The 15,769-nt window shown below is 41.4% G+C and overlaps 1 protein-coding gene across 4 annotated transcripts in view; it reads right to left on the bottom strand.

Moving 5' to 3' along the window:
• ANKAR (ankyrin and armadillo repeat containing) overlaps nt 1-15,769 on the bottom strand; it is a 1,199,016-nt gene that overhangs the window by 312,077 nt on the left and 871,170 nt on the right. For all 4 annotated transcript variants that reach the window (XM_078680368.1, XM_078680367.1, XM_078680369.1 and 1 more), the window contains one exon: nt 10,851-11,019. In XM_078680368.1, coding sequence (XP_078536494.1) covers nt 10,851-11,019 — 169 coding nt within the window. The remainder of the gene's footprint in view (nt 1-10,850; nt 11,020-15,769) is intronic.

The following is a 15,769-nucleotide window of genomic DNA, read 5'->3' as shown; positions in this document are numbered from 1 at the left end:
GAGTATGGCAGAACAAAATGGAGAAACCTAGAATGCATATAACATAAATCACTAGGGCACCTTGTCAAATTGATTAGTGCATCAAGAATATGTACAACAATGTATTTGTCATACTGTTCTGTTCTTTTTCGTGTTTTAAGAACAATGTGCCATAATAGGGATGGCTTTTGGTTGCAAATGCCCTAAGGAACGTGACCATTATGGTCGGCTGAAATAATATAACCAGAAGGTTATATATTCTTTGTTGCTAAGCCTAGCTGCATCTATGACTAAGTGTCTCTATGATTAAGTGTCTCCACTCCTTTTTTAACTCAGATTTTAATTGTATGTCTATGTGTTTGTTTTTATGGCAGCCCTGAAGAAGTCCCTTGTGGACGAAACGCGTCGGCTGCAAAAACCTGTGTTTTATGAATGTACACCATTTTGGAATAAAGAAAATCACAACCAAGAAAACCTACGTCTGTGATTATTAGAACTGTAACTTAAGAATTGTGTTGTGCACCTTTGCTCTTATGTATAGCGCTGATTCTAGTCTATATTTATCACAACCTTATTGTAAACGTTTAAGGACCTTTGTTTTTGTAACTCTGTGTATGTGTACACAGCATTGTTTTTTCTTCACTCATCAGATGCAAGGTTTTGGCATTGGTGCCATCGTGTTTGTGGGCAATTTATTTTATTCATTGAAACTCCATGGTGAAGGTGAAGTCTGGAAAACGTCTTCAAGAGTGCAGGTTATAAACGTGTTCAACAGCCCCACCTGGTTTTTTCTAAAGCATATTGTTGTATTTAAACCTAATTATTTTACCCTATATTATATTAGTGGTGATCGTGTGAAGCTATTCGCCGCATGCAACATTTATGGGAGGGGTTTCTCCACCTCCTACCTTTTTAGCAACTCCCGGTACTCTAACATGAAACTGAAAACAAAGGCATGAACCTTTTGAAGCCTACCTTGGTGACACTTTTACATCTAAGTGAGAGAAAGCTTTATTGATCCACAATTTAAGTCCAGAAGGGAGATTAATACTGAAAGCTTTACCAGTACAATTGGTAGGATTGTCTCCTGTAGGAGAATAAAATAAAGGGGAATTAGATTAGTATGTGTCTGTCATGAAAACATATGACAGAAGATTCCATCACAAAGGCAATGTTGTGCTTGAGAGGCACAGATTTTTACAGAAGGGACACTATCTTAGTGAATCCATCAATGGCATTGTTGCTGCTTTAAGAGCATTAACTAAAAAGTGCAATTACAGTGATTCAAAAGATGAAAACTGCTCTAAATATTGCAAGGTATATCGAATTATCAGAAATATATAAGAAAGGGATATCAAATGTTGAAACAGAATCCCACGAAATAAAGGCTGTTCACAAGAGGAATGCAGATAAATCCATACCCAAAACTATAGAACAAAATATGTCCAAAAACCTATAACCTCCCCTTTGAAAATTGACCATAATAGAGGTACATTTATTCATTTTTATTGTGGGAGATAGACACAGGTTGTTTATTTCCAACAATATCCTGCTTTGAACCAAATCTATTTTAAATATAATAAGCAGAGGCTTTATGCTCATTTATGTTAGGCAAATATTACTGGAAAATATAATCATGCACACTTAGTTAACATTATGGTAGATTCTCATTCTTCATTAGCCTTGATAGGCAAAACTGAATTTGAAAGACTTGATTGTGTACAGTTAGGGGAGTCTTCAGAGAAATTATATGCATATGGAGGAAATAAAGTTGAAGTTACTGGAAAACTTAAAGCCAAATTAGCATTTGAGGAAATATTATGCACAATGGGAGGTTTTTGAAGAAAAGAATGGTTCAAATACGTTGGAGTGGGATGATCAAGGGGAGCTTGACATGAGCTTAAAATTATCCTCGATCATAAGCACCCTGAATTAGTAATAACCAAAGACAGGTTATTTGTCACCAATTTGAGTACACTTGTGATCGGAAAAGGTGATGTCAGTGTGGAATGGATTGGTAGATATCTTACTTTTTTTGTGATCATCTGGGGAAATAATTAAAGGGTTTTCAACACCGGTTAGTTTTGAAGAACAATGAAGTACCAGTTGTCCACAAACCATGCAAAGTACCCCTGAGTCTAAAACAAGAATTGAGAGCAGGGTTATTTAAACTATATTCATTATCTACAATTAAACCTATTGATTGTTTGGAATTATAATCATCGGTGGTATTAGCATTGAAGGTTGACAATTCATTGTGATTATGTGTCAATCTCTGTGATCTCCATTGTAATATTTGGATAGACCATCAACCTCAGTCAAATATTAATAAAATGTTGGCAGCCTTAAAAAATTCAGTTCTTTTAACTCCATTAGATATGTTTGCTGCATACCATGAAAAATAATTTCATCAGGACTTTAAACACCTCACTGTTTTTTGTAACCCCGGATGGTGCTTTTCATTATGTTTGTATGCCTTTTGGATTTATGTCTGCATCATTTGTGTTAGTGAGGGTAAGGAAAGGTTTGTTCAAAGGAGTTGATGGCATGACATGTTTATAGGATGACATACTGGTATAGGCTAAGAGTATACATGAAAATAATTCTCAATAAAAATGGTACAACATTAAAAAAGACCAATACAAAGTTGCTCAGCCAGGTGTTCATTAATTGGGGTATCTGCTAATGGCATTCATCCAAAAGTTCAGAATCTTGAAAGCCATTGAAGATGCAGTTTTCCCATGAGGCAAGGATCAGTTAAGATCTTCTTGAGGGCTAATTGAGTAGTATGCCAAATGTGTTCCCCAGTTTGCATCCAAAGCAGCTGTTCTTCGTGAACGTCTGAAGAAGAACATTAAGTATGAATGGAACAATGATCTTAATAGAGTTTTTAATTAGATAAAAGGGGATTTTGTATCTGCTCAGCCATTTAAATCATTTAATACTAATAGCAATATAAGTTATGACAGACACCAGCAATGCCAGTTTAGGTGCACTGTTGATACAGATATGTACCAATGGCAAAGAAGACATAACTGCATTCACTTCTAGGGCTTTGCTTGAAGCAGAATGTACCTACTCCGCCAATGAACAAGAAGCCTTAGGTACAGGGAGGGGTGTGGAACATTTTAAGAACTTTTTGTGGTGTAATAAACTCATTCTGCATACTGACCACAATCCTCTGGTGGATTTGTTTAGCACTCATGGTGGTGAGAAATCCACGTCGCGAATTGCTAAATGGTAATATAAGTTACAGGAATTTCAATATTGAATTGAATATGTATCAGGAACAAAGAACTTTGTGGACTATTGCTTATCGAGTTTACCGTTGTGTGGAGTTGAGACAAAGTACAGTGATGAAATGGCCGAAATCAATATAGTATAAATGGTAAATATCATCTATTAATTACTAAATAGAGTGTTGTGTCAGAGTGAATGGTTTAAGTCTGCTGACAGAGATAAAACTTTGCGTTAAGTGAAAGAAAATGTGAATTTGGGTTGGCCTAATACAACACATTTAAGGAATGAGCTATTGCCATTTGCTAAAGTTGCCAGTGAGTTGTCAGTAGTTGATCAAGTTTTGAGATATTGCGGATTGCTGGTAGTGTCTAGGGGCATGCAATAAAAAGTTATTTTTCCTTGCACATAGTAGTGGTCTTGGTGATATTAGAACTTTAAAACATAGGATAAGAGATGATTTTTGGTGGTGGGGCTTAGACAAAGCAGTGGAACATTTTGTAAGAAATTGTAGTGCATGTTTTATTAGCAATAAGACTCACATTACTGTGCCTTCTCCTGTTATACCTATTGAGTCTCCAAGCATGCCATGGAACAAACTTGCTTTGGATATTTCAGGCCATTATGGAGTATTGGTTAGCTCACCCAAATTTGTCCTGCTACTGATTGATTATTTGTCAAACTGGCTTAAAGTCAAAATGGTGGAGAGTGTCCCTACTTGCATGGCTATTGAGTTCCTATGAGCCATTGTTGCAAGGGAAGGCTATCCTGAAAAATTGGTAACCAACAATGGTGCCCAGCTGATGTCAATAGAAATGAAAGAATTCTTCAAAAAATATCTGGGATATGACACACAAAAAATATTTTCATCATCCTAGGAGTAATGGTTTGGTGGAAAGGTTCAAACATGTGTTGATGTATCAGCTGCAACTATCTTTATTGAATAACATGAATTCGACTTCTGCTTTAGAGGACAAGTCATGGGCTTTCAGAACTACACCACACCCTGGACGGAGGGCTAGTGGTAGGAAAAAAAACAATTGGACATTGACAACTCAACTTACTTCTTTTCACACTGGTTCTGCAACACCCTTCCACAGAAAGTAATAGAGGTAGGGACTTAAAATAAAACTCTATTGGAAATAATGCTAAATTATATTAATTTATTTAAAGTAGTTACAAATATAAATAAATGTAACTTAATGTTAACAATATGTACATATAGTACATATTCATTATTTAATTATACATATTTTAATGACCTATTTTGAATTCAAACAATAATGTAACAATACATTTTATTTAAAGATAGTTGAATTAATGTAATTAATGTAATTATTTCAATGAAAACATTTTAGAATTATTAATGCAAATTATTTTTTTCTTTCTTTTTGTCAATCTTCTAAGTACAGCTCCTTTAGTAATGAGATTCTATTGCCCATCAGTATTACATGAGAAGATCTCATATAGAAACCAATTGAAAGCTGCGCTTAACCACCATCAGTGCCCAGTACTACCTCAAGCATTTTACCGATATACAAAACTCCTTAAATACATAAATAAAATAGATTCCACAGCTGGCTAGCTGTTCAGCTTATATCAACAACAGGGGGGGAACCGCTGGTGGACGATATTTAACGGGGTCCAGTGTACCTGTCAGAGAGACTGGTAGCACAAGAAAGGTACAAAGTGCCCAAGAGGAAGAGCGAGAGTGTGGAGCGTGAAAGATGAAGAAAAAGAAGGGGAAATTCCCTTTTTGGAACTAAAACCCTCACACACCTAGCAAGTTAGATGTCATGCTTCATCATATGGGTGCGGCTCCTCGTCAGACTAGCGCTGCAATGTCTGACGGGCACCCGTAAAGGGGCTCTTTATCGGAGATCTTTTGTTCCAGCCATATGGTGCATGCGAGTAAGAGGGTCAGAGAAAGTGTAGTCGTGGGAAAGCAGTGAGTTAAAAAAGGTGGGTCAGTCCACAATAAGCTTTATTGGCGTGGCTGACGCCCTTGATTAAAATGGTGGGAGGGGAGATATATGCTAAGGGAGTACAAAGCAAGATACCTACAACCCTCTAATCAGGTCAACATGTTTCTTGCCAGAATGGCAATTCGTCAGGACCTACGTGTTTCGTACTACACAGTGAAAAACTAAAAAAAGAGGTGTTTATACAACCTTATTCCATGAGGTCGTACAAGGGCAGGCCAATAGGTCCTGCTGAACTGAGGCGACCTAGAGGAAAATACATAACACAGGGGTAAATGCAGTACTGTGTATGTTGTGATACAAGGTAAATACAAAAACACGCTCGGAAACACACTCGTGAGTCTAAAACAAGCAACTGACTGAGGGATATTCACATGCATATCTCCATTTGGATATCAGTGGATTACATTGACAGGTTTAAGAGATATAAAAGATTTTTAGAAGACGCTAAAAACTAGAGGGAATTATGAGGAACATGATAATGGGCACAGGGTAACAGATCTTACCCTAAGTGGGATCCTAAGGTGCCCCGCAGTCTGCTCCAGTGGGACCTGCACGTATAGGTCAGGTACCTGGGAGATGAATGAGAGCGTGGGGGTAAAACAGTGGATAATACTCATCAGTTTTATATTAACATCCCCTCGTGGGTCATGGCTCACGGAGTGGAAGTTGCTGGGTGGGTAGCTAAAAGTCAGTAAATGCATTTGCGTGCCTGTGTAGCCACATTGAACATGTCCTCCCGCAGCAGCATGTAAGCCAAAGTGAATACCAGAGCAACAAATCAGCACGGACTGTCCCTGCACACCCGAGCGAGACTCGCTGGGGAACAGGGACTAGCCACGGTCAAACTCGTGTCCAGGAAACATCAGCGGGATACGTAAGCTAGAGACCACCAGGGACACTACCCGTGGCCAAAGACCGGCGTGAAACAATTGCGATCGAGAGATAGCTTCCAGCCCCACCGGCAAAAACGCACCCGGCGTGGACTGGGGCCGACAGGGTTAAGAAGCGAAAAAACGCGAGGAGGTCTGGAAACCATACCTGTCACCACTAACTTTAACAACCTGAGCAAAGTTGAGAGACAGGCGGTTCAGGGCCTGTCCAACGACACCTCCATCGATAAGGGTGGTGCCACTGTGATTCAGAACAGCAACGACTATGACACAGAATGTAAACGCCAGCTGGCGAACACTACCCACTACAGACCTCTGACTACAGATCCTACTAAAAGACTTACCACCACTATCACTAGCCTTATTATGGAAGGTGAAACAAATGAGTGGATCACCAAAAATGAAGCTGCTTTCCTATTGACTACCAACCCGGTGATTCCCTACTTCTACACCCTCCCAAAGATCCATAAAGGGCAAGGCCCAGTCCCTGGAAGGCCTATTTTCTCAGGGATTGGCTCTCTACTTGAGCCGCTCTCTAAATTTTGCGACTCTTTTTTACAACCGGTGGTCAAGAAGATACCCTCTTTCCTAAAAGGCACCAGGAATGTGCTCCGTCTGATAGATAACATCAAGGGGAGGGAGGATGTGGATCTCCTCCTCACATTAGACGTTGAAGCGTTGTACACTAACATCCCCCAACAAGCAACCCTAGAAGCTGTTGAATCCACCCTCCTACAGGAAGAATGGTGTTCACCTACACCCATTTCATTTATACTGGCATGTGCAACCATAGCTTTAACTGAGAACTTCTTTCAGTACGGTACCCAACTATACCATCAAATCAGAGGGACCTCTATGGGTTCTACTTTTGCTCCCAGTCTAGCTTGTATCTACATGTCTACTTTTGAAGAAAACGTAATCAGGGCCCCTAACAACCCCTTCAGTCACAACCTTACACTCTGGCGAAGGGACATAGACGACATCCTCGTTCTATGGAAAGTAGACCGGACTACCTGTGAGTCCTTCTGTACATGGATCAATCTGCAAAACCCCTTCCTCAAGTTCACTGGCACTATCTCAGAGACGACTATTCCCTTTCTCGATCTAAGTATCAGCCTTAACCCGGACGGGTTAAAGACCACACTCTACCGGAAAAATACCGATAGAAATAGTCTCCTTCTCTATGAGAGCTACCACCCGAGAGCCCTGAGGGACAATCTCCCATTTGGCCAGTTCCTCAGGGTGCGCAGAAACTGCACAGACAGGACCGACTTCAACCATGAAGCAAGTATCCTACAACACAAATTACAGGATAGAGGGTACCCGGCTAGGCTTGTGTATAAATCTTGCAAACGCGCCCTGAATAACCCTAGGGAAGCACTACTGGAGACAATTCCCAAAGAGTCTGATGACCTGATCACATGTGTCACCTGTTTTACAAAAAATTCAGGTTATATCAAGAAAACCATAAACAAACATTGGCACATCATTAACTCTAGCGGTTTGAACATTCCACAGCCTCGGTTTGCCCTCAAACGAACGGCCAATCTCAAGGACACTTTAATTCACACACGGCCCAAGAAACAAAATGCCATCAGCCAAAGTACCTTGTGGGGTATGCCACCAGTGACAGGTCACTTTCCCTGTGGGGGATGTGTTGTTTGTCCCCAAACTCGACAAATCAAAGAGATCACCCTCACAGAGACATTCACCTGGCAGTTACGTAAACATACTAATTGCAACAGTACCAGGTGTGTCTATGTACTAACCTGCCCATGTAACAAACATTATGTTGGGATGACCATGAGACTAGTAAAACTACGTATCATGGAGCACAAAAGCAATATCAGATGCCTCAAGACATACACCAAGCTGTACGACCATTACACACAGCAAGGCCATCAGGCAGACAGCATACGCTGGTTGGTTTTGGAATCCCACCCCTCCATCACACAGCAGGCATTGTTCAGAATCGAACAAAGATGGGTCCACCGTCTTCAACTTGACACAAATGGCCTGAACGACTCGGTACCTTGGTCGTCACTTCCACATTAGAACTGACCTTTCTGTCTTCCCATCATACGGTTCACATATTGCTGTTTTTTCTTTTTCTTTGTCATACAGTGTCTACCTCTCCACTGTTTTATCGCGTCTCTCATGAAATCACAGGGGACACCATAAACAGCACACTGCATATGGGTCACTGACCGCTAGAATGATGAATGTACAGATGCCCATTACCTCCTCTTTATTGTCCCGAATGAACTAATGCTGCCATTATTCTTACCCTCAGTAACATCCAGACTATGGCCCCTTTCCACTGTGGTCGGGTCCCATCCCTCGTTATTTATCCCGAGCGGAATTGGATTAACATCTATCCATGTCCTTTCCATTTATTAGTCTATTTTTCTACGCCGATCTTCCACACCCAAGATGGCCGCGACTAATATGCCACGGGTATTACTGACGGCAATCAATGCGGCAGAGTTCGCAAGACACTCACTTTGACGCATGCTTAGCAGTGTCCCGCCGAAGCCCCGCCCCCACACGAACCCGGCGAGGCAGGAGCTACTTAAATTTCTCACAGACGCCGGTTCTGTTACCAGCTGCTCTGTCCCGACCAGACGGTGGGGGTAGGTGTTAGCGGCGCTGACCGCACGCTATTCGGGTAAGTCTGCAGGGGAACCACCTCGCGTTTTTTCGCTTCTTAACCCTGTCGGCTCCAGTCCACGCCGGGTACGTTTTTGCCGATGGGGCTGGAAGCTATCTCTCGATCGCAATTGTTTCACGCCGGTCTTTGGCCACGGGTAGTGTCCCTGGTGGTCTCTAGCTTACGTATCCCGCTGATGTTTCCTGGACACGAGTTTGACCGTGGCTAGTTCCTGTTCCCCAGCGAGTCTCGCTCGGGTGTGCAGGGACAGTCCGTGCTGATTCGTTGCTCTGGTATTCACTTTGGCTTACGTGCTGCTGCGGGAGGACATGTTCAATGTGGCTACACAGGCACGCAAATGCGTTTACCGACTTTTAGCTACCCACCCAGCAACTTCCACTCCGCGAGCCATGACCCACGAGGGGATGTTAATATAAAACTGATAAGTATTATCCACTGTTTTACCCCCACGCTCTCATTCATCTCCCAGGTACCTGACCTATACGTGCAGGTCCCACTGGAGCAGACTGCGGGGCACCTTAGGATCCCACTTAGGGTAAGATCTGTTACCCTGTGCCCATTATCATGTTCCTCATAATTCCCTCTAGTTTTTAGCGCCTTCTAAAAATCTTTTATATCTCTTAAACCTGTCAATGTAATCCACTGATATCCAAATGGAGATATGCATGTGAATATCCCTCAGTCAGTTGCTTGTTTTAGACTCACGAGTTTGTTTCCGAGCGTGTTTTTGTATTTACCTTGCATCACAACATACACAGTACTGCATTTACCCCTGTGTTATGTATTTTCCTCTAGGTCGCCTCAGTTCAGCAGGACCTATTGGCCTGCCCTTGTACGACCTCATGGAATAAGGTTGTATAAACACCTCTTTTTTTAGTTTTTCACTGTGTAGTACGAAACACGTAGGTCCTGACGAATTGCCATTCTGGCAATAAACATGTTGACCTGATCAGGGGGTTGTAGGTATCTTGCTTTGTGCTCCCTTAGCATATATCTCTCCTCCCACCATTTTAATCAAGGGCGTCAGCCACACCAATAAACCTTATTGTGGACTGACCCACCTTTTTTAACTCACCGCTTTCCCACGACTACACTTTCTCTGACCCTCTTACTCGCATGCACCATATGGCTGGAACAAAAGATCGCCGATAAAGAGCCCTATCACGGGTGCCCGTCAGACATTGCAGCGGCAGTCTGACGAGGAGCAGAACCCATATGATGAAGCATGACATCTAGCTTGCTAGGTGTGTGAGGGTTTTAGTTCCAAAAAGGGAATTGCCCCTTCTTTTTCTTCATCTTTCACGCTCCACACTCTCGCTCTTCCCCTAGCTGTTCAGCTTGCCTACACAAAGACGCATTGTAGGGTTTGGACAACCAATAAATCACATTGGTTTGGACATGGTGTAAGGTGCTTTTTGTCTGGTTTTCCTCTTTCATAGCTTAGCACTAGTCCTGTGAGCTCTGCAAAAGGGCCCCACAAGCAGAGATGAGATGAACTGCACCATAACTACACCTTAATAGAAACAACTTTTTGGACGACTGCTTTCATGGTCATAACTGGTATCCTGCATAGTATTTTGGATCATGGGTGGTGGACGTCAATCACTTGTTAACTGTAAAGTAAAGTGCAAAGTTAAGGAGGAACATTGTATTGGAAATATATTGAAGGACCTGGGTCAACTAATGCTAGTGAGACTCAAACATTTATTGGGCTCAGCTCTCTAAAACCAAATGAATGCCAAAGGGTAACAAATATCGATATATAAATATAACTATATTTTCACTGCCAATCATAACTTGTGAAATTCCATTAGCTGCAGTCCATTTTTTTGGCCTCTTTTCACACTGCACAGTTTGTCATACCGATGACACTTACAGTTCGTTTAGACATAAGTATTTATGTTTTCAATGATTATGTAAAAAATGCTGTAGTATTTTACTGTTTAACTTCAAAAAAGCTGAAGCGCCAACATTTTAAATGTGCAAAATAAAAATTCTTCTTTAATTAATTAAAAAACAATTTGCGTGGGTACAATAGATGACAGACAAGACAAGATAATATAACGAAGTGCATATAATCATTATTACCTGTCTTGGAGGATAGGAACTCAACTAGAATGGGAATAGCCCCTTCTTCTTCAATTGCCTTTTGGTTTAATGGATTTCCTTTACTCAATGCCTTCATGCAATTCATCGCATTCACTAAAACATCTTCCAAGTCTGAATGCAGAAGACCTACCAGAGGTGCAAATCCACCCTATAAAAATGTTTTGAAAGCAATATTTAATTCCAAGAATTTTAAAAGTGTAGTTCACATAGGTGCAAAGACAAACAAGTAAACAGAGACGTGAGAGGAGAGAAAATTAGAAAGAACCAAAGAGTCAGGGTGAGAGACAGACAAATCAGAATTTTATGGCTTGACTGGAGGCTTAGATTATGAGTGCAGAGGGGCTGAAAAAATTGCTTTGAAGGATGTGTAAACATACCTATAACACTACTCTCAGAACAGAATATAACTCCATCTTTATTGTCCTTATCTTTGACTTGAAAAGGAAAAGAGATGGATCTTTCAAGTCTAAAACAATCCCCAGGAACAGGGTCGTATGAGACAGAAGTGAGACTTCTGGTTATTTCTGGTTTTGCAGCAGGGACATAAATGGCTCTATTTGAGTCATGAAAGACATCTTATAGCATGACATAATCAACATCTCGTCGATATACACAACTATCCGAATACCAAAGAAACTGAACAGGGATCCCAAAAGCTTGAGAAACATTGAAAAGCACCAAAGAGCTTGCTGAGGTCAATAAAGTCAAGACATTTCTCCACAAACATTATAGGTTATGCTATAGTGGTAATAGGTAATGCTATAGTGGTAAAGAAAAAGCTACCTGTTTCTTTCTTAACTAATACATAGTTTGAAAAAGAACAGTGTAGAAGGTTCTTTGTTTAATTTTTATAAGCAACCTAACTTAAGTGCAATCTTTCTACTCAACTACCTTGGGCATGTTCCGTAATCCGTGTTTGATAACACTTTTTATTGATTACGTACAAATATTGTGCCGCTACACGTGTATTTTATTTGGAAAATATAAGGTAACTCCAAGAAAAGCGACACCTGAAAACTACTGCCAGGACAACCAGCACCATGCCAAATAACAATTCACTAAAATATATTAGAATAGAGAAAGTAAACTATGTTAGTCTGTTGTGTATCTGTGGTGGAGAGAGAACATGTAGAACGTAGATACATAAAGGAAACTTCCCAAAACGGCTGGGATGAATAAAACAGCATAAAATGATGAATGGAGATGTTTGAATATATCTGAACCACTGATAATGATGTCTTTAGCTTATCATTGTCATTACAGAACAGGAACAACCTCATTCAAAATTAGCATTGATCCTGCTCCAGTGGCCCATCCCGAACTACCAGACCAGGATAACAAGCTTACCAGCCCCCTTTTTAGCATTGTAGGGCTTTATTAGGGAACTGTGGCCTAGGTTTCTGGGGCACAGTGAGCAAATGGCCTGTGTGTAGACATACCCACACTCCTGAGGATGCAACATTTATACAGTAAACATTGTTGATGGAAACACTTGTATTGATCTGATAATTACTCTTGACATATTCCATACCACTGTTTTTTGGCTCACTTATACAATCATAGAAGGGGCACAACTATTTACATATTCTCCTAGGTTTAGTCCAATGGAAATAGTCTAGAACAGTGCTTCCCAAACTTTTTAAAGAACCATGACCCACTTTTTAAAACGATAAACTTTTGCAATCCACCTAGCTTTAATGGACATGAGGTGTGCGATTTTTTTATTGTAACTAAAACATCATCAGGCAGAGCATTGTCATTGACAGACAGCATACTGCCCATCGAAATAGCACTACATTCGCACACATATACAGACTTACTGATAAGACTATATTGCACAGAAAAGATAATGTGTGAAAATTGGGATTCATTGAATATTTATCATTTGTGCATCGCCAAGTAAAGTATCTTGAACTGTTTTGATCCTATTAAAAGCTTTGCTCCCATCCCAACAGACAATGTTTCCAAGCAATGTCAAAAAATATACTATTAATTTGTCAAGTATATGTTTCTATTTTAATATGAGTAATTTTTGTGAAAGTATAATTTTTATTATGTTTTGAACAAAGCCAAGTGGGCATATTTACCCTGTGATGCATGTGATCTAATGTGTTTGACATAAAAAAACGGTTAACATTATCTAAAAAAACTAGTGGTAAAATAAAACCAAGGTATGAGGAAATCACAAACCTGAACCCAAAAAGATAAAAGTGTGGTGATTGATTCCAGCTTAGGCGTATTTGAGTTTGTATATTTTTCGAAAGTTGCCATTTTCTCGTCCTGAGCATTTGGTGCCTGCACTCTGGTTCCTGGGGCACATGACTAAATGTAGCTAGCATTTGGCCTTTGTGTATTACTTCCAGACAGTGAGAAACAAGCATTTACAATGCAATGGTTTCGCCTTTGGAAAAGTTAGACCTATTGGCATTGTATATGACAAAATTTGCATGTATGAGTTGGTTTTGAAAACAGATAAATAAATGTCACTCTGCACTCCCTAGCACTTAGCACTCCCTAGCGCTCTGCACTCCCTAGCGCTCTGCACTCCCCAGCGCTCTGCACTCCCCAGCGCTCTGCACTCCCCAGCGCTCTGCACTCCCCAGCGCTCTGCACTCCCCAGCGCACTGCACTCCCCAGCGCACTGCACTCCCTAGCGCACTGCACTCCCTAGCGCACTGCACTCCCTAGCGCACTCTGCACTCCCTAGCACACTGCACTCCCTAGCGCACTCTGCACTCCCTAGCGCACTCTGCACTCCCTAGCACTCTGCACTCCCTAGCGCACTCTGCACTCCCTAGCGCACTCTGCACTCCCTTGCACTCTGCACTCCCTAGCACTCCCTTGCACTCTGCACTCCCTAGCACTCCCTTACACTCTGCAATCCCTAGCACTACCTTGCACTCTGCACTCCCTTGCACTCTGCACTCCCTTGCACTCTGCACTCCCTTGCACTCTGCACTCTGCACACTCACTTTGCACTCTGCCCTCACACTCACACTCTGCACTCAAAAAGGGAATTCAGAAAATCTAAAAAACAATGCAATTTTATACAAGAACTTTCAAATTACAAAACTAAATACCTACCAAAGTCAGACTGTACAATATCATACGCATGCCGTAATACTATTGGTCAAAACCAATCCTCCTATTTGCTTGGTTTTCTATAGTAAAATGTTTTACGATTTCAAAAATGAAACCTGTGGTGTGTGCTTTGTGATCTGCTAATCACTTCAATTACCTACTATAAGTACTTTTCTTTTCCGAGTTTCCTCTTCATAATGAGTACAGGCCTGTTGAAATGCCCCATCGCTAACATTAACTTCAATTAGCAGTCTACTCGAGGGATACCGTGAAAACCGGTGTTGACCTTAAAACTCCGGAGAGGCATACAATGTGTTATGGGAACTAGCATTTATCTTACCTAATGACTGCAATCTTTCCACAACGTATGAAAAGCCCTGGGGATGTCACAGAGAATGCTGTGTGTGCAGGGAGTGATGAGCAATAGTTAGCGTTAAAACCAACAGCAGCAAATGACTGAGCCTAGATTATACACCGCTCATAAAATGGCCACCAATGTGTTGCAGGAAATGCAGCAGGGATTCCAAGGCAAGGACTGCGCCCAACGCCAACATGGAGTTCAGCCCCGTAGACGATGGGTCGCTTCAGAGGAAACAGAAGGAACAAGCAGCTCCTGAAAGACACGGACAGCGGGAGGGGGGCAGGATACGACCACACGGGACCGGGAGACACGCAAACACGTAAAACAAACAGGGAGACGACATAAGACGGGGTAGAGGTACAAAGTGACAAGAAAATATCAACAAAATGCTGCTTACCTGATCGCAAATACAAAGTACTTCCTGGCAACTTCAATCGCGCAGTCCACTCCTGCAAAGGACACTTCGAAAAAGACCAAAACATGCCGAGACAAAAAAAAAAAACATCCGCCCACCGCCGCAATGACGCACAAAATGGGCGGGATGATTAAAAATCGCGGGAACACCCACGAATCTGCTCGGGGAATGAGTGACGCATCTCTGTTCCAATGGCTAGCCTCCATTTATGGAGCTAGCCAATGGGACAGAGGCGGAACGAAGCCTCATACTTGTAAACAAAAGTTTTTTGCTTGCGCAGCCTTTCGGCGAGGCGAAACCTAAAAAGGGAAGTGCTACTTTTAGGTCAACTAAGGTAACTTTGTTCCCCCTGGAAAATGTGCTTTAAATTTGACATAAAGGAACTAAGATAGGTGCATCAACCCACTGCCAAATTACGTGCAGAACTGTCAAACAGAACCACTGGTCTTAGAAAAATCAACCAAGTAATTTCCTATTAAAATGGAACCTACCCAAAACCAGTCACTATTGCAGCCTTGGCCCAAAACAGCAATGGCAGTATCACATACTAACACTAGAGAAGTGACACACTGTTTGATAATGGATTATATAGCTTGATTACAGTACTCAAGATTAATGAATAAATCAGCTCTTCAACAACACTAAATTCGGAAAGTCCTCGTACATCAAGGATAGATGGATATCTGAAAGTAGTGCGTCAATGGACAAGTGTGCAAATACTATGGAATGATAGGTATAGGGTTCATCAGTGTACAGAAAATGTTGGAGTAAAGACCAAGAAATAAATGAAGACCGTAATTAAGAGGTCTCCAAGAATTCCTTGACTCGAGGTTGTAAGGACCAATGTGCAGCACAAATACTAAGTAGCCCAACAAATAGGGCAAATGTCACATAAGAATCAGTTATTCGGCTTAACGCAAAGGATGATTTGTCTTCACATAGGAGGCACACAGTGCAGGCTCAGTGAAATGGACACACTCAAGGTTCATGAAACAGTAGGCCAAGGCCAGCTTCCAGAAAAGAAATTATATAAAGAGGTTG

The sequence above is a fragment of the Lissotriton helveticus genome, chromosome 3_1 (assembly GCF_964261635.1).
Source record: "Lissotriton helveticus chromosome 3_1, aLisHel1.1, whole genome shotgun sequence".
NCBI classification, from domain to species: domain Eukaryota; kingdom Metazoa; phylum Chordata; class Amphibia; order Caudata; family Salamandridae; genus Lissotriton; species Lissotriton helveticus.
The sequence above is the reverse complement of the archived record's forward strand: the minus strand, read 5'-3'. Positions and strand labels throughout refer to the sequence as shown.